Source organism: Harpia harpyja, chromosome 17 (genome assembly GCF_026419915.1).
Source record: "Harpia harpyja isolate bHarHar1 chromosome 17, bHarHar1 primary haplotype, whole genome shotgun sequence".
In the NCBI taxonomy this organism is placed as follows: Eukaryota; Metazoa; Chordata; class Aves; order Accipitriformes; family Accipitridae; genus Harpia; species Harpia harpyja.
This window is the reverse complement of record NC_068956.1, coordinates 21,559,289-21,582,681: the sequence shown is the minus strand read 5'-3', so window position 1 is coordinate 21,582,681 and position 23,393 is coordinate 21,559,289. Positions and strand designations below refer to the sequence as shown.

The 23,393-nt window shown below is 36.1% G+C and overlaps 1 protein-coding gene across 1 annotated transcript in view; it reads right to left on the bottom strand.

Moving 5' to 3' along the window:
* Positions 1–23,393, bottom strand: part of PARP4 (poly(ADP-ribose) polymerase family member 4) — a 35,159-nt gene that overhangs the window by 3,503 nt on the left and 8,263 nt on the right. The window contains 21 exon segments of the mRNA XM_052813067.1: positions 590–722; positions 1,603–1,687; positions 1,689–1,706; positions 3,726–3,836; positions 5,113–5,182; positions 6,758–6,827; positions 7,066–7,260; positions 7,445–7,541; positions 8,960–9,097; positions 9,514–9,595; positions 11,823–11,925; positions 12,469–12,631; positions 13,392–13,505; positions 13,507–13,576; positions 14,576–14,764; positions 16,780–16,931; positions 18,277–18,329; positions 18,332–18,419; positions 19,183–19,296; positions 19,845–19,899; positions 21,024–21,162. Coding sequence (XP_052669027.1) covers positions 590–722; positions 1,603–1,687; positions 1,689–1,706; positions 3,726–3,836; positions 5,113–5,182; positions 6,758–6,827; positions 7,066–7,260; positions 7,445–7,541; positions 8,960–9,097; positions 9,514–9,595; positions 11,823–11,925; positions 12,469–12,631; positions 13,392–13,505; positions 13,507–13,576; positions 14,576–14,764; positions 16,780–16,931; positions 18,277–18,329; positions 18,332–18,419; positions 19,183–19,296; positions 19,845–19,899; positions 21,024–21,162 — 2,239 coding nt within the window.

Genomic DNA, 23,393 nt, shown 5'->3' with positions numbered 1-23,393 from the left:
CAAAAGTCTTGTCCAGAATATTTTATGGTCTATGCCTGTGAAGAACACCAAGCCATGAATATAACCCTAAAAAAGGGTGCAGTCCAACAGGCACAAGTTACATGAAGGAAAAGTCCAACAGAATTTTTTTCCTAATTTCTAAAATAAGTGATATTAAACACTGGAAAAGGTTGCCCTTAAGAAAGTTGAGGTTGGCAAATATCCATCCTTAAAGATATTTAAAACTCAGCTGGGCAAGATTCTGAACAACTTATCCAACATCTGAGTTGGCCCTGCTTTAAGGAAGAGATGACCTCCAGAGGTCATATCCAACCTGAATTATTCAATGATTCTAATAAGAAGTATAAAATATCTTTTACTACTTTCTATACTTCTCAATTTTTGTATCATATTTTGCAAAGTATTCCTTCCTCCATCCATCCTCTTAAAGAAACCAGTTGCCAACAACATGATTAATACCTTCCATTCCCTTTTCTACAGCCATATCCCATAGTATAGTTATTGACTCTCCATAATGAATTTAATCTTCTGTATTTTAAGAAAGTTTATATTGCTACATTAAATTATAAAATTTTATTTAAAAGCACACCTTGAATTAGACGAATCATCCAGTTTCATCAGTGTTTTGAAAACTATCCCTTTCAGTTCCTTTGTGCAGCATATGGACTGTAGCACAAGAAGAGTAGCAATCAACTGCAGTAGCTTTTCTTTTACATTTGGGCCTAAGGAAGAAGAAAAGGGAAGCGGTATTACTATTTAAATGATTTCTTGACAACAGAAAAGGTACTTTCTGCAAAGTACTCCATATCACTTTAAATCATCAATTGTCCTAATGCCATTTAATTGTTTCACCATACAATCACTACTATCGAGAGTATTCACATTAGTGATTTGACAAACATGCTCCTGGCTTTCAAACTTAAACTTGGTAATGCTTTGTTGGGATTTCTGCAGTTTGCGTTTGCTTGGATTCTAATCTACTTTGATTTTAATACATGCAATAATGGGAAACTTGTAGGATTTTTGTCTTTTGACGAAGCATTGCACCCTCTAATAATTTAGAAAGAAGGAATTGCCTTTTTTCCCCCCCCAGGTTTTCTGGTCTGCTGCCAGCAAACAGCACCGATTGACAGAATCAAACAGCAAAGTGTGTGTAGGTGCAGTGCATACTGAATGCTGCAGACAGTGTATGTGTGTAAGAGTTACATAAATATTATTCATATTATTTGAAATGTGAAAAGCAGAAGTGATCTCTGCCTCTCTCCTACAAGAGACTTTCTTCCCTTTTTTTCTTTAGTAGATATTAATATAGCAGACACAATAATTGAGATAAAAGAACCTGTATTGCTACTCCAACTATCTCACATCCTCCACATATTTTGCCAGCAGATGTGCTTAGTAATCAGGACACTATATTGTGAGAGAAGTTGAGAAGAAAATATATTATTAAAATCAGGCACTTTTGAAAACTCTAAGTTAAGAGATCCATTTAAATTCTGAGCATATCTTATTGAGAGTTCCACTGGACATATAGAGTAGTAACACTTACAGATAGGAAACATAATACAATGTACTGCTTTTTAATGACAGAAAAGTATTTACCAAGTGACTGAATGCCTTTTCTAATAAGGAAATTATTAATCAAATGATCAACATCAAGTGTCAAGATTTTTCCTAACTGTGGACTAGAGATTCCAAGAGCCATCCTATGGAATAAACAAAGATATGGATAAGCCAAAGATTCAGGACACTGAAAATGTATTTGGCAAGAACAAAATAGACATAGGATTACTTTAAATATTTTTTAAAAAGCTTACACAAACACAAAACCTGAAATCTACATAATCAATTTAGGTGATTCAAATATTAAACTTCAAAAACCTTTGATACACCATCAAATGTCTGTAATTGACCTGGAATGTTGTAGTTAGCCTACCTTGTAAAAAACCCTTAAACAGTAAGAACAAAGTCATTTTGAAATCACTCCCATATTAAGTATGCACAATGACAACACTAGCCTTTTCAAATTTATTTCAAATTCCTTCTGAAAATTATTTTTAAAGGTGCTAAAAAATAAGCATTCCTCTTACTCAAAAGAAACAATAAAGGATCCCTCTCCTCTGCTGAGAATGCAAAGTCTCTATAAAATTATTAAGTTCACTATATATGTTGTTAAATGCAGTATTAACAAAACCAATCCTATTTTATCTGACCTTCCCTGCCAAAGATTAGACAAGTCTCATGATTAAAATTATCTGCCAAATGGTTTGCTACCCTCAGGTCAGATGGAAGACAGGCTTTTGACAGGATGTTCAAGTACTTACTCTTCAATATTAAATACTTCCGAAACTCTTCCTGTCCTTGCAGCTTTATGTCTTAGAAAACTGTAACTGTAGACACAAATTTATAACCATTTGTTTAAGGTAATTTAGAAGATAATATATGATTTAAAATGGATGTTTAGATAGTAATTATCCAAATTATGTAAAAAGTGAAAATCTGTAGAATATTAAATTTAATTAGCGTAAAAAACTGTGAGAAACTTTCCTTTTTAAAATTCAACAATTGGCAACTCTGCTGAAAAAGAAGAAAACTTGAACCGCAGTTCAGGAGTTAATTCCCACAAGAGTCAATCACAAGTCTACTACTCTAATCCCCACTGTATTCATGTGGGATATGGTAATGGTTCAATGTTTAGAAATAAAAGTGTCCTGTCAAAAATATAGGAAAAAAACGTATCTCTTCTTAATGCTGAGGTTTGCTATACTTCACTCCTTTCACATACAAACTTCATACATAAAGTTAACTACACACAGAACGAAGCAATGCTTTAAAAAAATAGCAAGAGAGTCATGAGGATGCAAATACTAGGTGGACTCTGCTGCACAAAGGAACATGAGGCTGGGGCACCTGAAAGACTTAATCTAGTGTATAGGGTGTACTCCCAGCAAAAGGTAGTTCAACACACCACCATGCTGAATGGCCAGTCTCCGCCAATAGACGACAGAAGTCTCCACTGAGTGCATCCCACGGTGGCTTCTTCACTTGGATCATGTAATACTCTTGAAAACCTCCTTCTGTTTATTACTTACAGATATTGACTGTGTGATCCACAATCTGATTGTTGATCACAACCTCACCCCTTAAGTTGGTAAACTCGCCAAACTGGCTATGGGTAACAGGGACTTCTCCCACCACAAGGGACAAAACCAACAAAGCTAAACACTACCTGCTCTGACTCCTACCTGCAGGATTCTGGGACAGTACGGTTTCATCCAGTTTCAATTGGTCTGACTGTCCAAGGAAAGTTCCTGCTGCAACATCTCTCAGTCCAATCCTCTAAAACCCAACTACTTTTTATTTTCTTGCATAATGTGCATTATTTGCATATATTTCTTCCACTCAGCTTCCCTGATATGTTTTCATACTTGTCTCAGGAAGTCCCCAAGCTGCAAACTGATGGAGGCTGTGAAAAGGTTCTGGAGGTGTATTACTACATGTTGGCCCTGATTTTATGCTGTTCCTTACATATCCATTGCTGAGTTGCCCATGAAAGCAATAAAACATAGCATGACTGATGTCATCATACACTTGTAAAATCTGTTTATAGAGATTTTATAAATGTATTTTACTTTATCTCAGGACAGGATTAAAGTAAAAATATTTTTTCCTTCTACCTACATTTTATTTTTAAGTAATGCATGAAGAGACTATAGGTACTGTACCTGATTTTGGAGCGCAAAAATTTCTTTCCAGTTTACAGAAGTCAACTCAATTCTCTGCTGAATCCTTTCTTTCTCTGTTGTTACAAAGCGCCTTGATTGTTCCTGGAGAGCCTAATGTTCACTAAGAATCTTACCACCATTACCCATACAGCCACTACATCATGATACAAAGTAATTGCATTTAAAAGTTTAAAAACCACTCCTCTTTTTAAAAAGAAACCTTTTTCTGTTGAAAAAGGTTCAGGTTCATTCTCTTCCACTTAAGAAAGCATTCGCACAAACATCAGCTACAGCTGGAGTTCCTGTTTAGCAAAATTACAAGGAATGAAATAATTCCAGAATTAGTGAGACATTTTTTCTCTTTTTAATCAAAAATGTATGTCTTCTTGTATTATGCACATTATCATTATACTGTCATTTGTACATTCAAAATGAAAATAAAAATGTATTATTTAAAATAAAAATTTCTTGCCCTGTTCTACCTCACCCTGGGCAAATCCAGAGTAAAATTTGACTCTGGAGATGTTATCACCACTTGTTGGGTCTGATTTTATACTGTTTCTTAAGCATGATGGATTCCCCATGAAAGGAACAAAAAATACCATGAGTTTGATGTCATCATGCTCTTTATAAAATCAGTTTATAAAGCAAAGAAAACAAAATAATTTACAAAATGTTTATCTCAGGGCAGGGCTGAAGATAATTTTTCCTTCTACTCGTATCTTATTTTTAGGTAATGCATGAATAGAGGATGGGTACTGCACCTGATTTTGGAGCTCAGGAATTTCATTCCTATTTACAGAACTGAATGGAAGACTTTGCTGACTGTTTGCTTTTTGTTTTAAATCTGCCGACTGATCATTTTGCTGGGTGTCCTTTTATCGTTAAGAGGTGAGAAACAGCAAGTAACCATCCCTATTCCCCTTTTCTTATGTTTATCCTGGAAAAGAAATTACTGTGTAAGGATTCAACAGAAGCAAAAAAAATCAGGACGAGTCCTCTCCTTGTACAGCAGGTCTTCCATATATCTGGCCATCTTTGTTTTCTGTCTCTCTAGCTCCTCTCTTTAAGATGGAGTGACCAGAAATGCCTACAGTATTAAAGACGCCATAGCAATACGGATTTATACAGCTGCCTAAGTGTTTACCTTTTTGACTGCTGCTGAACACTGGGCTACCATTTACACTGGCTCCAGCATCTCTTTTCTGGGTGAAGCCCAACATTATACAGGTATAGTTAGTGTTGTTTTCTGCTTTGTGTTACTCTGCATTGATCATCATTTGCATCTTACCATCACTTTTTCAAGACATCCATTACATTAGTATCTAGTTACAGATGAGAAGCCTACTTCTGGCACTGACAAGATATGGTACTAATCAAAACCTACTGTTCTAAGTGCGGTGGTGCATTTTCCCCCTCTCTGGGCCGATCTGCGAATTCGGGGAGTCTCGCTAGGCCTTAGCATAAGTGCAATGAGTTAGGTGGTTAAGCGTCCCTTGACCATACCAGGAACTCTTTCATGGCTAAGACAGGGAGCTGCACTGACCATACCAAGGACTCCTGTTGCCTGGTGGAGGCTGGGGACAGGAGTAGGGATAATTAGTCATTTCCTGACAACCTTGGGACATATCTCAGTCCTCTCCTGACAGCCTTGGAACATCCTGTATCTAAATCTTAAGTCATTCTCTGACTGCCTTGGAACCTTCCTTATCTGAATCATAACTCATGTGAAAGGGTACCAGTGCTACTGGAATCCCAGTAATTTGCTAATGAATAAAGCCAATCATCTCGCGAACCTATAAACAGCAGTACGAAGTGAGACCCTTTGAGCCCTCCTGAACCACAGCGGGCTGCGACCAGCATCTCCCTCTGAGTGGGACGCCTCTCAGAGCTCAGTTTGCAAAGATTTCGGTCTGTCACCGAAAGCCGACGAGACTTGGGCTGATACTCTTCAATCCTTGAGGCTTGACCCTTCACCCATTGAGAAAGATGCCGAAGCATTTGATGTGAATATTTTCACTGAACTCGATTAACAGATATACCACTTTGATTTGTGTATATGTAGATCTCTTAGTGTCTTTGTGCATGTGTGTGTACTACCTTGAATATTCTATAGCAAGTATATTACAAATATTGCTTTTCAAATCCATACATAAGTCACTGTCATGAACATTATTCAACTGTGAATGAATCTCAGGCTGCTATTATACTCATAATCCCTTTAAACTGTTCACTGAGTCTGGGACTAGGAGTTGATCCAGCCGCACCTAGACTCTGACACGAGTTTAGAAAGCAAGGGGGTCTTCTCTGAACCTCGTGACTCAACGGGAGGGTTTCCCTTACCCTTTCCCACATTTTCTTTTACCCTGTTATGTTTTTGGTCTCTATATACATAAGTTTAGTTTGATTCTGATTTCATTTTCCTGTGTGCATTTTATCCATGTACTAAGTAATAGAGTGAACCTTGCCAACGAATTCTGTGAAGCTGCACTTTTATAAATTCCTATTAAATCATTTTTGCTAATACCGTTGAAGGTGATTCTTTAAGCAGTCCAAACCACTCTATTCGCGACACTAAGTAGTCTACATCTGATCTTTTGGTGCCAAAAGCATTTTCCTTTTCACTGGAAGTCCTTTGGGCTAAGTGCTGCCTTCACTTACATACTGTAGATTTCCAGAAGGAAGTCCATCATTTCCTCCTCTTCTGCTGTGAGCAGGCAATGAGAGGTATGAAATTCCAAAAGATAAATTTAGGGGGAAACACTGAAAAGTGTCCTAACACTGATAGCTACTCAGCTTCAAAATACCAACTTAAGCAATCACTTAAAACCAAACTCGAATTAATATTCAGATGTGGCTGTGCTTGTTACTAGGGAAAATAGACTTCAAATAGACTAAATTACAGAAAAATCTTAGAAGCTGGCCTAAAGAAAAAGAATAAGAGAGGAAAAGTTGCATAACATAGTTTTGCGACGATAAGCATCCCATACAAAGAAGTATTCTCTAGAATACAACAAAACTGATTTACTTACTGTAATAACTCCTTCAGTGATGCCAAATCATTTGTGATGTTCATTGAAAAAGAAGAAAATTCTGTGAAATCTGTGAATAAACATTGATATTAAGAGCATTAAAATATTAAGTATGTAGCAACAACATGGAAACACAAGTTTAAGTTTTATGACTGGGATATCGGAGTAAAAGTATTCCATACTGCTACATGTTCCTGGTTGCAGTTCAGTGTATTATGCTGGTTTGATAATAATGATGTGCATAAAATTAAGCCATGACAAGAAGGTAAAAGGTGGCTCTCAGGTAAAAAGGAAACAGAGAAACTCACTTGTGCCGAATTTGACCACATTCACTCTTTGTCTGAAACAAAATAGTTCCAAAACACGTAAAGCAATCTGCTTGGCTTGGTGTAGAGCTGAACCTGCCATCGAATTCAAGCAATCTAATAAAATAATAATTTTACTGGACAGCTGCTCTTCTTCAAATGCTGTTTCAAGCTCTGGTTGGAATACAAGCATACAAGCTTATAGAGGGAGAAACAAAATCATCAGCGCAGTGGACAAATACTATTTCATTAGAAGTGTACCCAAGCACCTTCATTTTTTTTATTATGGAATGAGAGCAGAATATAGCCATATTTTGAAGTTTTAACAAATATATGTCATTTACTCTTAATGCCTGAAAAGTGCAACTTCCCTGTCCTTTACCTATATGCCAGGTCTCACGCAAAAAACTGAAAAAAGAATTTTGTCGTTTCATGTTCTTATCTAATTCACTCTTCTGCAAACAGCACTGGATTCTCGTCTACAAGTTACAAAAAAATTTTTAAAAAAATCACAGATATCATCTTATACAATCATCACTGCCACCATCAGTTTGTGAGAAGTACTAGAATTAAAAAAATATGTAAACCTGAGGTGCATACCATCCTTGCTATGAACAGAGATGCTGTAAAAAACAAAGGCTTTCAAAAGTGGAACAGTGAAATCCTTGAAGAAGTGAAAGTGTTTCCAATAGGGAAGGAAAGGTTTGCAGTTTGGAAACACAAATAGGAATCTCTTTCTTTCTCCTTTCCTTGGGGGAATATCAGTATTATTGCAGTAATCAGAAAGAAATCCCTAAACTAATACATTTAAACTAAGCAACTCCGATTAAAAGGAAGAAAAAAAAAGACCTCATTGTCGGAAAGAAGACAATCTTATCTGTCATTTTACTTATTTTAATCAATTTCAATATTGGATTGACAGATTGGTAACACCAAGACTTTACATTTCACCTCTGCAGCATTTTATCTTATTTAAGAAAAAAAAAAAAAAAAAAAGGGAGCTGAAAATAACTAAAAGTGCCAGGGACTTCATAAAAAATGTGGGAGAATGAAACAGCTTCTAGTAACTTGGAATCACATACTTTAAGACACACTCTTAAGTTTTAAATGTATTTCTCAGGCAAGGATTTACTGTGGGTGAAAGTAAAAGGGGTTGAACTGATCTTTCCTTTCCTAGCTAACCTTTTATTAATGTTCTCCAGTGGTGATAATGAGCTCTTCATGACATAGCCACAGCTGGATTCTGTTTCTGGCTGATTCAGAGTGCTAGAAGTGCTAGCTATGTCTTTTTCACTTATTAGTGAAAAAGAAAAGATTCAAATGTCTTTGAAATATTACTGCAGCAGTAATAACTACAATAGAATGCAAAATCTTCTAGGAAGGCCAGATGCCTTAAAAAACACTGACAGTCTATGAATATTTGTGTGTAAGTTGTAAATACAGCCCTACAAATTTAATGGTTTAAAATTTTACTTATTTTTAATTAGTATAGTAATTGCATGATTCTGAAGCTGCTTAGTTCCAGCCTCAGCCATGTCTTATTTGTTAACTTCCACTGCTGCAAATGCAACATCTGTATCAAACACTGTAGTCATATTTCTACGAAATACAAACAGCAGCACAACAGTTAGAAAAAAATTGTTTTAACAGAAATGATTTTACACTATGTTGAAACATTTACAAGGCAAACAATAAAACAAAAGCAACAGGATTCTCTGCAACTGAAAAGAAAACTAATTTCTGGAGAATACTCAGCTTAATAAAACAGATCAAATTGATCACTGTCCACAGTGTGAAATTGTTCTTCATCTTTTACCCACCAAAACTAAACTGTTCCTGTTTATTATGTTTTAGCATATTCAGTATTATCTCATGAACAGTACAAGTTATGCAGTACCTCACTCATTTTGTTGGGATGCTTCTCTACCTACATTCGAGGTAGGTAGACATGAGAAATCCAGATATCTAGAACAAAGCTGCTAATGTCCAAGGAGCTATTCTCCACAGTCTTGATTACAGCCTTGCAGTTTGTTTTCTAGAAGAGGGGGAAAACAGGCATTTAAATACTTATTTAATAACAATAAAGTGAATATCATTTACTTTGTGAGGACAGGGAATGAGAACAGCAGATTTAATAGGGGTAGTCCCAAAGCTTTTTGCCGAAAAGGTTACTGAAAGTTTATGAGGTATAGTTTCTATCTACATATTACATTCTTTAAAATATCATTCACTTTCCTGAATCTATTTTTAGATAAGACAACCAAACCAGAAAGGCTTCAAGGACAAGAGAAATTTTCATCTGAGAGATACAGAAGAACAAGCTGCTTGCAGAATGAACAGTGCACAAAGCCAGACAGATCTGGCACAAGCATTTTCTAGGATAAAAGGTCCATTTTAAATACACAGCAGAACTGCCAAGGCAGAGGCATAGTTACAGTGAAATTAATTTACCTTTATTTTAAGTTTATGTGTCCAACTATGTATGCGTTCAATACTAGATGGCATCTCAATAGACATAGCCACAGAAAATCCACTAAATAAAGAGAAAAGAAAAAAAAACCTGAATGGCACTCCAGGGAAGATGTTTAATCTGCATGGCATCTGCATGAGAAGGAGCTGCTTCCTGTCTTTTTTAACTCTTTGGATGAAAGTGGAGAATACTAAACCAGTTAGACAAGTTTCTGTCACTACGATACCCAAAGAATAACCATGCTGATTCACTATGGGTATTCATAGTTTAAAAGGTTAGAAGGGATCAAGAGGTCATTTGACATGATCTCCTCTATAACACATTACATAACATTTTAGCCAATTATCTCTTCATTTAACCTAATGTTTTATTTTCTAAAGCAAAGCTTCATAACAGACATCAAACTGGATTTCAGAGAAGGCGAGTTCATCATTTTCCCTGCCTAACTGTTCCAAACCTCACTGCTAAAACCACGTCTTTTTTTCTTATTCAGCTTTAATTTCCAGTCTTTGCTTCTTAGTATATTTCTGTAATGACATTAAAAAGCAATTTGATATGTGCAATCATACAATACAAGATACATAAAAGACACAAGATACCATGCGACGTCATGGAATCACCTTCCAGTTTGCAGACAGAGGTCCATGTGTGTGGCCTTGAGGCTGTTTTTGTTGGTGGTGGTTTGGTTTGTTTTTTTATGTTTTGGTTTGCTTTTCATTTTTTTAATGTCTTCAGATTGGCATTTTGCCAATTTTGGTCAGTCTTGTCTGACAAAGTAAAATAATCTCTCTTTGCTACTTTTGGTTTGTATATTTGGGGACTGTATTAGCCATTTTTGCCACAATATCGCAATGGTTGTTCATTCCAGGTTGCTGACTCACTGGGTGGGTAATAAACCCTGGGTTATTGGTAGTTGCTGTATTCCAGGATATAATCTCCCAAGATGCAGATGTGTAGGGCTGCAATCATTTCATCTACGTGTAGCCTTGCATTTGTCAGTCTTACAGCATTTTTGTTACATGGGCCCATTTTAATAAATATTCTTGACTATTCTGAGTCCTAACCTCAATTATTAATGTACCAATAATCTGTGTATCCTCTTCATATCATATGAGCAATTATTTTCTATTTACAGCCACATCTCCATTATCCTTAAGATGCCTGTGGATAAAACATGCAATACGTAAGCACAGCCCTGAAGTATTAGCAGAGAGAACCAGCCTACAGCCAGAAAAATGTATTATGTTATTAATATAGTATTAATAAGTTTGCAGCTAACTTGGATGTCTTTGTGCTGCTCCCTCTAGAACCTGAAGCTGCAAAGAGTGAGATAGAGATACCTGATCTCCATCCTCACAGAATAACTATTCTTAAGTGTTTCCCAATTTTTATTCTTATTTTCTAGTTGAATTTTCCCTTAACATTAAAAATTAAATTGTATTATCATTTTAAATACCTTTTCTACAACTGGATGAGTAGTGTATGAACTTGTTAATTTATTCCTGATATATGGCAGAACCAGCATCAACTCTTTAGCCAATCAATACAATATTTCTACTAACCAGTAGTAATTGTACTGAATAAAAGCAACTTAATAATAGGAAACACTATTTCAAGATTAAATATAACTTTAGAATATTATAACAGATGTGGTTTTGTGCCTGCTTTGCAGACAGAACAGAGAAGAAACTAGGACATGCTCATGAAAAGCACTTTTCATGGTTTTTAATATGGAAATATGAATAGCATTAAGTTTTGACACATTTACGGCTACTACTACCTGCATTTCTTGTTATTCTGCCTGAAAACAGCCATATGCAGAAATGTTACTGGGAATAAAATTATAATACTCAGTTTCCAAGAAGTCTTGCTTTACCAGCAACATCACAGTTTCAGATAATTGTAAATTTTTATTTAAAATGCAAATGCAAGGAAAGCCTAAAATATTAAGTGCAGTGATATTGAAAAAAAATTAAGATCATGGTCTCATTAAGTTTTGTGACTTGGGAATTTATTTATAATCCTTAATAACAGAAACGTTTCTGAAACAAAAGGAAGTATTTAGTGAAGAAAACAAGTGTAATAATTAAGTTATTCCCCTATGATATTACCTATCTAAGGATAGTAACAGATTAGAGTGAAAGGTGAAATTAAACTAGTTTCTTGATAATGCAACTTACCATCAAGTATTCCATATAAATAGAAAAATGTTAAATGTAAATGTTTTAACTTAATCATTTAAGGCATGGATAAAATAAAGCAGATAAAAATATTAATGAAACCAACTTACTTTTTCTGTGGTTTTACTTGTTTAACACAAGTCTTTTTTATTGTATCTGTCCCGAAGAAGAGTTTTACCGGATTTGAAAGATTTGCATTTGGTAATTCATAGCCTAAACAAAGAGTTTATGAAAGATTAAAAAGATATTGTTTGAAATATACATTCGGGAAGGATGACTGAAATTAATCCTATATCAACGGCCCATGTTTATTTATGCAATTCAGAACACAAAATTAACACTCAGTTTCTGTTATGAATACTTGTGTTGCACTGCTGAGCTATAGGCTGTCTGTCTAAGGGATCACGAGTTCATGATAGTTCTTTAAGGTCTTACAAGGTCTTTGTTTAGAACCTTGCATTTGAATTATTTAAAGGCCATCTGATGATTTATGCAAAAGCGCTTCCTTCGCTTCTGTTGAAACACACTGTGACAGGAGGAGTTGCAACTGCCATTGGTAATTATGCCTATAGGAAATCTGTTAAACAGATGCTACACAGATGCCACATGGTAATCACTAATTTGATAACATCTGCAAATAAACTACAAATTATTTTTTATTATGTTACCTTCATACAAGTATTCTAAAAAGGGTTCTGATAAGTATTTAGAAAACTCTGGAAGCAAGTCAATATATAAACAGAAAACATTTCTTGCTCTCATACTGTAAATGACAGTGCGACTCTAGCTTATTGCTATCTTGCTCCACTTACACCTCATCTGCAGGCTGAAATGTTTTTTTTTGATCTTCAGCAAGGCAAAACTTAGCAACATACCTAATTTTAATCTGACAGGTTTTATACACAACATATTCATCACCCTGGTAGAAACAAAGAAAGGTATTTTACAATAAAAACAAAGCCGTAGATAATATCTAAAAAAATGCAAATTGATTAAGAGGTAAACCTAAATGAGACATGATTTTTGAAAAATAATAGAATCTGACAGCTTTTATTTTCACTCCCCTAATGTCTCTGTATCATTACCACTTGTATCTCTTCTCACTTTGTATTCTCCACACTCCTTGTATTTCCTCTTTTCTGTAAAGCACAATCATTCCTCAAAATAACTAAGAACAAAAGAAGTAAAAAAACCTGGTGGATATCTAGACAGCAACTGTATCTGCTAGTGTGCCACTACAGCTATCATCCCTGCCTTACAGTACCAACCTATAAGGACATGGATTTTTATCAGCTGGATTCATTTACAAAACAATGAACCTTCCCTGGTAGCTATTTCTTATTCCATACAAAGTAGAATATTGCTTCCAAATAACAATTTAAATACCACAGACCAGACATTTATATGATGATTCAGTTATAATAAAATATAACATTTACATCTTTCTTTTAAGTATTATTTTCTTGCAAGAATTCTTTACAAATAGCAGCTTAGAGGCTTAGAAGTTTTATATGTGCTTTACAGGCTGCGAGACAGACAGAAGTGATTTTACACATTACTGTCTAGTGATTTAGTGTCTGAATTGAAATGCGGGTTACATTCATTCTGTTATCTATCAGTGGCATAATAAATCAAAAACTTGTTGCCTTTTCAAGTGCCCAATACTGCAGGATCAGTACCTCAAAGTCTGAGGAGATGTCTGCTGTTTTACGGACTCCACGCACACTGTCATAACCTGATGGTGCATTATTTAACGAATAATCTTGTTCATACAAATCTGAGTAGGATCCAAGGTGCCACATCACAAACTGCCAGGAGCCGGGTTCCATCCATTTCACTGGGTGAAGAATACTTAATACTGCTGCTATATGTAAAGAAAGATCATACACATTTTATTAGAATTTATATTAATGTAAACGGCATAGGAGTTTAAGGATACGCAAGCACTTCTGAACAGATGGACAGGAAAAACAGGTCACACAATGAATGAAGTACCTTGCTCACTTTCACCCCCAGCCCCATCCACCTGCCCTTGCTGCTGGGTGCAAGGGCTGCATGTGTGTCCACACTCAGCGCACCTCATCGGCAATCCCCCCAGCAGGCTGAGAATTTCCCAGCTAGCTTCTGCAAAGATGAGACAATGGACTGACTTGCGGCAGAGTAACTGAACTCCCGATTGACTGAACTCCTAGCGAGCTTAAAAATGAAGGAACTAAGTAACACAGGAGCTGAGGGGGAGCTACAGGGGAGATACTTGGAGATTCCCCTAGGCAGGCCAGCTGTGCTTAGACCAACTGAAAGATGTTATTTGTTTAGATATGCTGACTAACTTCTTGCACCAACAATCCAGGCAGTCCAGGGAACTCCCCCAAGCAGTTTGTGCTGTAGATGTAGGAACAGACCAAGCTGTACATACATTGGTAATTTTAAATAGTGTCTAGAAACTGTTCCTGCATATGCAGGAAAGCAAAGGGTACACAGACCAGTCTCTGCATATAGTTAAAATAGCTTAGATATATTTTGTATATAGTTTAAGATAATCAATAGAAACAGATTATGTATATGCTGGAGTAGTTGCTAGGGTCAGCTGGATGATAACAACAGTTCCATGATTCTCCACTGATCCAGCTGAAGATGCCATCACAACAATGATTGCAATGGAACCTCCTGTCACCATCTGGACAGCAACTGGTCTTCCTGTTCAAAACACTGAACTCCTCCCATGGGTGTTACTCTATTCATAAGATTCCAATAAATTATTTTTTTAAACTAACAGCCTGTGACTACCTGTGCAAAGTATCCTGTCAATTTACCTAGTGAGCATGTTCAAAACTGGTGTAGCACAGTGCAGATCAGGGCTTACCAGCAATCTGGAAAAGTGACCTGACACAGGTCCTGTTTTCTAGGTAACAGCTTTTTGGAAACTTTATAGTCTGTTTCAGTTTCGTGACGTATAACTTGATAGAATTCCATCATCATCTCTTGTAGTGCCACCTTGCCAGCTCCCTCATCCAGTGAATTCTTTACTTGGAGTAAAATAACTTCTGCTTTGCTCACGTTTAAAAGAGATTATTAAACTGAAAGCTATTGCAAAATTGCAGAAAGAGCACAAAGTGATAAATACTGAAAATGGATCATTTAATTCCACACTGAAATAAAACTTTAACTCTTGTTAGTGCAATATCCACAAAATATTTTCTTGCAGCTAGGATGTGAAAGCAGTATTTAGAAGTTGGATATTATTCTGCCCTTATACTGGGCTACTTGCAAAGTACCTCAAGCAGAGCTAAGAGACAGTAAAATAACCTCCCTGAAATAAAACGGAATATGAATCACATTGGAGGACAGCGTTCCTTAACATCTTGTCGATTCATATTGTCAGCGTTAATGCACTGATGAAATAACAGGAAGTAGAGGATAATCAATTTCTTACTCCATGTCTAAGTTCACTAGTTAATCCTAAAATACATAAAGCAGAGTAGAATTCCTATTTATAAAGTGCAACCTACAAATGAAATGAAAGTAATGATTCATTTTAGACGGTTTGTCCAGACAGACAGGATATTCTTTCTCAATTGGAAATTTTTCACAGAATACTCTATATTATTTTGTCTTCTCAAGGCAGGAGGAAAAAAGCAAAATGCTTTTTAATTTACATGAACCACAGGCAACAGCTAGTAAAATGTTGACATTAGAGGCTGCATAGCAATGTCTTATTGCAGTTCAATATTGATCCAAGACTGGTCTCTGTCTCACAAATGCCTTTGGGAAAAAAATGGAGGGTTAGTCTAACTGAACAGCAACCCACTTCTTAATTATTGTGTTTCAAAAATCCAGAGTTTTTTTTTCCCTTTCAATACAAATGCTATTTCTCTTGCAAACTAATTATAAGTGGGAAGAGTTAGTAAAAACAGTTTTATCATATTCTTACAGATCGATGCATTGAGATACAAAATCTTTTAGGTCTATGGTTCAGCTCTTGCAAAAGCTACCAAGGATTGAAAATTATTTATCAAATTTCACCTACTTGAAATATGTTAGGAATCTTAATACCCAAACAACTGCACCTCATAAAAAGCATTTACCACAAACAGCATTTCCTTATGTCTTTACTGATTTATGCAATGCACTCACTACTGTCTCTGAGTACATGCATACAATATTACTAAAGTACTACTTACTCACCAGAACCTACATAAATGTGCATTATTTCCACATCAAAAAGGAAATATTCTTCTAACATACATCAGTTGAAGAGCATCAAAAGTGAATTTCACATAATAAGATTGGGGCAAAGTAATTCCAGAATTGGGGATCTTCTACTGGCAAAGTTGTTCCAATTTAAAACCAACATAAACTTCAGGTAATTTTGCCTTCAGTGACAACAGAGATGAACAAAACTCTCGTCTTAAACAGTCATTTTGTTGGCTGTTTGTTAAGTTATATGAATTTAAATTACATGAATAATCATCACCCTCTTAAATGTCTAGGGAGCAAAGCAAAAGAATTGAAGTATGTGGGAAAGTGGGGTTAAATGAGCCATAGACTTAACAAAGGGGTGGATAGGCAGTTACTCTTAATAACAGCTGGAATACCCAAAGGCCTTCAAGAGTAGCTGTGTGTTCATTACAGGTGTCATCTGATAATGGAGACAGGGACTATAATTAAAACTATTTTTCCATTACAAGAGAATGGCTGACTGACAAGAGAGTGGCTGGCTATGGTTAAAACATCCTGGCAGGAGAGAGTAACCTGCTATTATGCACTGCCTTCTATGACTATCTTTATATGTAACTTGACCTATCTCATGAAAGGGATCCTCCCGCAAGAATTGTGTAAATTGCTATAAAATGGAAAAGACAGCCATCCATCCTAGGGTGTAGAGCATGTTTTTAGTGTCATGATTTAAAAGCAAAATTTGAGATAAAAATTTCTGAAGCATGGATTTGTTGAAGTGCAGGAGTATCAAAAGTGTAATTACCAATCCCAATCTGAAACCCAACATATGTGTTTGCTGGGAAAAAATGACTTCTAACAGCATTTACGTATTCATCCTCACAGAGTAACAAAAATTAACTTACATCATTTAGGCTTATGTTGTTTACTGATTCAAGTAGTAAACTATCCAGGTGCCCAACAGCTCCTGCCCAGATCAATTCCACAAAATCACTAACTTCCTGACATACAGCACTTGAATGGATGGCTTCTTCTAGAAGTAACTGTAGTAAAATAAACACAATTCAGTGAAAAGACAAAGATGCAAGTCACGGCAGTGAAGTTCTTACACAGATAATTAAACTTTCCTATTCCCATAAACAATACAGTGCGCAATGCTCATTCATGTTTAGCATAATTTCTTCAGCCCTGTCGAACTGAAGGGAAGGTTTGCTTTTATAAATTCTTTCAAGTGGAAAGCATGGCAGGCTGGATGGCCATGATCCCTCTTGAAAACTGAGACACAAAGTCTTGGGGAAGACAGAAGTTGATTTGCTTGATATCTTTATCAGTACATTGTACTATCAGGTACATGGACATGATAGTCTGCAGACCCCAGCCATTTCCTTTTTTGCACAGCTGGTAAAAGAACAGATGGTTCAAAATGGCCAGTGTTTTATCACATCTCTAACAGATGACAGTAGATCATCTGTTCAGAAAGCTCTGGTGGGAAAGACATTATTCCTGCAAAAATAAAAAAACGGGAGCAGCAAAGCTACAGGAGAATAGAGAGGCCATGAAAATCAGTGCAATTCGTAGATCAAAAAGAGTTGTGAAAACAGATATTCTCATGTTCTTCTGAAGCATTTACTTAAACATTTTCTCACTGTTCTACAACTCCAGAAGCTGCCATTAGACTTGATGTGATTAAACAATTCTCACACAAGTTTGGACATTCTACATTATTTGTTTATATGGCATCAACCACACAGCTTCTGAGATCACTAGAGGACATATGTGGGCCTTTCAACATTGCTGGATATAATCTATGTGCCAGTTGTGCCCTATTATAATAGAAGCTAACCATGGTGGAAGAGAGAAGTAGATAAAGTAAGTAAGAACGTAAGTAGGAAAAAAAAATTTGTCACACTACAACCATTTTAAATAGCAGTAAAACATTGTCTGAAGAGTACCTTAGGGAGCAGAATCCAACTGTTACTGCCATTGAGGGGAGTCCCGTTACTGATTCCAATATGATCTACACCAAGCCTGTGACATCTGTATAGTGTGCAGAATAATGACAATCGAAGTCATACATCACACAATTCTGACTGCTATATTAGCACATCACTTTTTAGATATCACATTAGCTGATAATGCATCTACTGAGAAAAAAACCCAAAACTATAATGAATGTGACTACATTTGCTTTTAATGTGTTTAAGTACTGGGAACATTCACTCAATATTCCGAAAAAAATAATAATTTCAAAACATTCATATATAAACAGTTTCCCTTAACCTATGGCTGTATTATTATAATCTAGACAATGTTTACCACATTCAGAAAATTAGAAACTAAAATAAATCATTAAGGATAGGAAAGTGTAAACATGTAAGTTGTACAAGCCTTTTGCAATTTTGTAGAAGCTACAGATTCTGCTTCTGGTGGAAAACTCTCTGCAAGAAATCCTGGCTCTTCAAGTCTGCAATAAAAGACTTGTACTTTTCTCTTATTTCTTCAGCAGTATTAGTTACGAACTGTTTATTATTCTGTAAATTGAAAGAGTAAAGTTAGTCAAAGAAACTATGTAGAGACTTAAAGAATCAATTTTACTAGACGCTGCTCTAACAGCTGACAATCCACGCAATTTCTGGGTTGTGATTTAACAGGCTTCCAGCAAGCCAGTGCTTTCATGAGGGTTCATGGGACACGAAGAACAAGCACAGGGCTCCATACACAAACCCCACAGTGACAAGATAGGTTCATCTGAATGTGTGCTGGAATAACTTGTTCTATCAATTGAACTACTCAAAATTCATCCCTGATACAGCTCCTTTGACTTGAATCTAATGTTGTTACACTGACACAGACTGCAACTGCTGTACCAGAGTGCATATATAACTTGTATACTGAGAAAAACATTTAAGCTGCCCTCCAGACAAGCCTTTCTCTCTCAATAGTATGTCCAGAATATCACTTACTATAGCATTTCAGCATTTCAACATGTCATTACACACTTAGGTATTGCCAGGAAAACATATGTGAGTATGAGGCAGGTGCATCCATGCCCATGCTGTGTTGCTGCCAAGTCCCAAAACAGTTCTTTTGAGCAAGCTGTAAGCAAACACACAGACTAGAGGAGCCAATTATAAATCAAACTTTTTATGATAAAGATTAACAGAATGACCTCCTGTTGTCTATATCTAAGGATTAGCCTTCAAGTAAGAATGAAAAGCATCTGAAGCTCTCTGGAACAGGTACATTCAACATGCATAAAGAAACAAACAGGTAATGTCAATGAGTAGTTCATACCTTTGTTACATTTGATGCACTGAAGCGTGCACATAGTCAAAACGGAAACTTGTAATGCTCTTGGGAACACTGTAATTCAATAACTACAAAATCTTTGCTTTCCTTGGAGTTAACCTAAATGGAGAGATAAACAGACTCCCTACCCCCCATTTATTGCTTATGTATGTTTCATTCATATGATACTGCACCAAGTACTTCCCCTTGTCCTACTTATTTTTTCAGCCCATTTAGAACCACACACTATGGCTGGCTAAGAAGCAGAATTATTCATTATTTGTATCATAGTAACAAGCAGAAGCTCCTCTCAGGGCTCCCCTGTACTGATTGCTGTACATTTCCATAATCTTTGTGTTTTGCAAGATTTTTAATAAAAAAGTTGAAAATTTAAATTAGATTTAACACATAACAGCCATGGTAATGTAGATCTTGTCAGAAGCAAACATATTATTCTACTGCAGTACTTTGGTGAGAACGCTACAGCGATATAGAAAAGTTTTATTTGGGTGGAATTAGGCTGCACTGAAAGCCAGAAAGCATTAAAGTACTTTTCAATACTCCTCTTTGCATTGGAGTACATGATAACATAGAAGAGTTACTGCTGATGTGTATAAAACTAGACATTTTATTCATCTACTGATCCTCCTACATTCTCTCACAATAACAGAAAGGCTTATTTTTTCAAGGACACTGTATTTTGCAAATTCAAAATCTTGGGGGGAAAAAAGGAGTATCTTGATCATTTTCACTGTAAAATCTGGAATGGAATCAGAGTAATTAAAAATCACATATGCCCAGTAAATACTGTACTGTAATAGGCTGCAACATCATACTAAAGTAAAAACTAATATAAGAAGATAAATCTATTTTTCAGCAGCAAAATAACAACAACAAAAAAGTTTTGAGACATGAAATCCCACCGGGACAAGCTGCTGCACTAACAGGCCAGAACGTCTAGTGTAAACCTGAAGATGAAAACTAGATTTCAATCTTCATTCTTCAGAACAACTATGGAAGCAACACGGGAAATGTATTTTCATTGCCTGGTTACATGTTAATTTTTTAATAGCTTGGTGAGCTACCTGTGCTGTCTGAAGCTAATTCCTCCCTCCTCCTATTACATTAGGATACATACGTGTAGTCATATCCTTCAGCACCAGGACTTTTAGACCCAGTGTAACTTCTAGTACATTCCCACAAAGTAACTAAATACTTACCCTATGACTAAACACCAGTCTCTAAAAGTGAAAGTTGTATTTTGTTAACAGATTTAAGATTGTTGGAGCTGGTTTTGTTCCTTTAACTCAATAATTAGAAACGGTTATAATAATATTGTGTCCTTATCAGCTAAGAACGGTCTCAGTTACCTTGATTTTCAGCTTTCCCAAGAATTTTCATGGGTGAAAAAAAATGCTCAGCACTTCTAAAAACAATGAATTGGACTGGATTACAAAAAACTGTGTGAACCAAGAAAAGAAAAAAATTGTGATAATAAACAGAGCTCCAGTCAGAAAATCATAAAGCATGAGTCATACTAATGCTTGCTGAGTTGGTAGAAGCTTTGCACGTATTAGGGAGCTGGACTGGAGGTGTACACTGAGATGGAAAAATGTAAAAATAAATTTCCACAGACAGATCTGAAGGTATAAGGAAAAAAAAAAGCAGTTATAAATTCATACACACAGAATACAGAAAATGAAGAAAGAATAATTTTATCTTGCACTACATTATTAAGATAATGAGAGCCATCTCCAGAAGTCACTGAAACAGACTGGGAAGTATGTGTGCATGTGGGTGTTGTCCCCCTCCCAATTTACAGAAATATCAACATAGATGCATCAAAATATATCTTTAATTTAATTTTATTTTATGTAAGAGTGCCCACTTTGGACTCAATTCTTCTCTCACTGTCTTCAATAACAGTAAGGTTGGAATTGTTTGCATTTTTCTTTGTGGCATTTTTATTTTCAGCAGATGAGAGGTCTTCCACATCGGCAATCAAAACATTCATTTACTTGGTATAATATCTGGTTTCTCTAATTTAACTTACAGATAGTTAATAAAAACAATACTATCACTTAATATCCATAAATATTTTACATGTTGAAACAAGTTAACAGCTTCTAAGGTCACATTCGATTCAGCCATATAACTGGCAGGATACGGAGTCAAGTACTGAAGGGCAACTGCCCCAGCTGCCTCACTGCTAGCCTCACTGGCTATGCCAGAGTTTATCCCCTCCACGCACTTCGCCACCCTGACTTCTGCAGCAGGAAGGGGAAAAAGAATTAGGGCACGCAGCGGAGAGCTACACTGTGCCACTTGACCACAGAGCCCGAGAGCTATTCCTCCATGACTCACGTTGGTTTTGAGGGTTTTTGGTTGGTTTGCCTTTTTTTTTTTTTTTTAAGTTGTATAGACATAGTGTATGAATGCAGTTTTACTTTTAGCTTAAAACTATTTAGGATTGCTACTGAATGGGTCTACCCAGCTTCAGCCATGCATGCTCACGGCCTCTGCTGTGCAAAACCAGATTTGTTTAACAGACTCAATGATGCAGCAAATGTACAAATGCATTGGTCCTGATTCTTATTTTTATATATAGTTCTGAAAATTGTGCTGATTCATGACATGAGAATGTTCATAAAATAAAAGTAATTACTTTTAAAAATATTTAAAGGAAAGACTAGCACCCAGCAAAATCCAAGAGATGTAAAAGTAAAAAGAAATAAAAAGCGTAGTTACTAGGAAGAAAAAAAGATAATTAAAATACCAGTAACTTTCAGAATGGTAATTTTTTGCTGACTGTACACATTAGTTATCCTTCTCATCTCTTTTGCACATTATTTGGCTTGTCTCACAGCATTAAAATGAACATTTGTCTATTTTCCTTCTACACAGAGTTATAATCATTTGTATCTGAACCATGTTAAGTATTGGAATGCTTGAAGTTCTTCTATTTTAATGATGTTGCATAATATTTCTAGCCCATGTTAACCTGTTCTCTAGCTATCTTATTTTCTCATAATTTTTACTTCAAAACAGAACACTTCCTCATACAAAGGCATTGAAAACCCACTGCATTCTGTTGAAATTAACTAAAACTTCTAAGTTACTGTCATTTTTTTCAGTGGAGTCAAATAAAGAGTCATCAGAGTAGCTTTTTTGTTATTTTTAGTATTTTATCCACATTTCCAACTTAAAATCTTATTTGAAGTTTCATTAAAATAAAACAAACAAAAAAATCAATGGAAAGACTCCACAGAATGGAACGAATATTTCTTAAAAAAAAAAAAAATATATATATAATTTTTTTATCAACTTTATTGCCAGTTTCCATGGTTGCTGATTTCTTAAAAGCTGATTCTAAGTATTCATCTTCTAAAACATTCTTCCCCAAAGTACCTGATAGAAGAATAAACTATGTCAAATATAACTACCCTGTCTGGCTGGCTGTATGGGACAGGTGCGCAGGCATTTGTCTTAAACATTTCTCGGTACCAAGGAAACCACAAGACTGTAAAACACAAGCACCAGCCTACAGAGCAGAGCCCTGCGGTCAGCTTGCACCACAACAATGATGCCCACAGCCTGGCACAATCTCTCACAATCCCTGTGGCGCAGGCGCAAAAAAAGTTCTGCTGGTAGTCACAGCACTTAACGGGGGCACCCGACAGCCAACGATCGTCACGTGGGTCTCTGTTGCCTTGACTACTTAAGTTGGAACTGTGTGGAGATTTTGGGGACTTGGACTGTATAAAAGGGCACCATCAGGAGCTAGGGTGGGAGACCCCCCACCACCAAGACACCAACAATCAAGAGGACCAACAGGATGTCACTGGATCCTAGGGTGGTGATGTCTTCTGTCTCTGTCTCTCTTCTCCTCTTTATCTTGCTCTTCCTTTTCTTTGCAGCACCTTATCTTGCTCTTCTTTTCCTTCGCCGCATCTACCTTACTTCATGTGCATAGTTTGATGTTCTAGTCATCTGAGTAGTTCATCCATAGAGTTAAAGTTTGATGTTGAATCATTTTGTAAAGTCGGGTAAACTTCTCCCCGTTCCCTTCAGTTTTGTGACTCACCTGGCAGACAGCAATATCTAGAGTTCTCACGTGATCGTACAGGCTTTGTTAATGTTTATGCTCAATAAACAATTTGACTGGTCGTTTGGCATTGCTTCACCTTAATTTACTGCGAGGGGATTTCAAGCTTTAC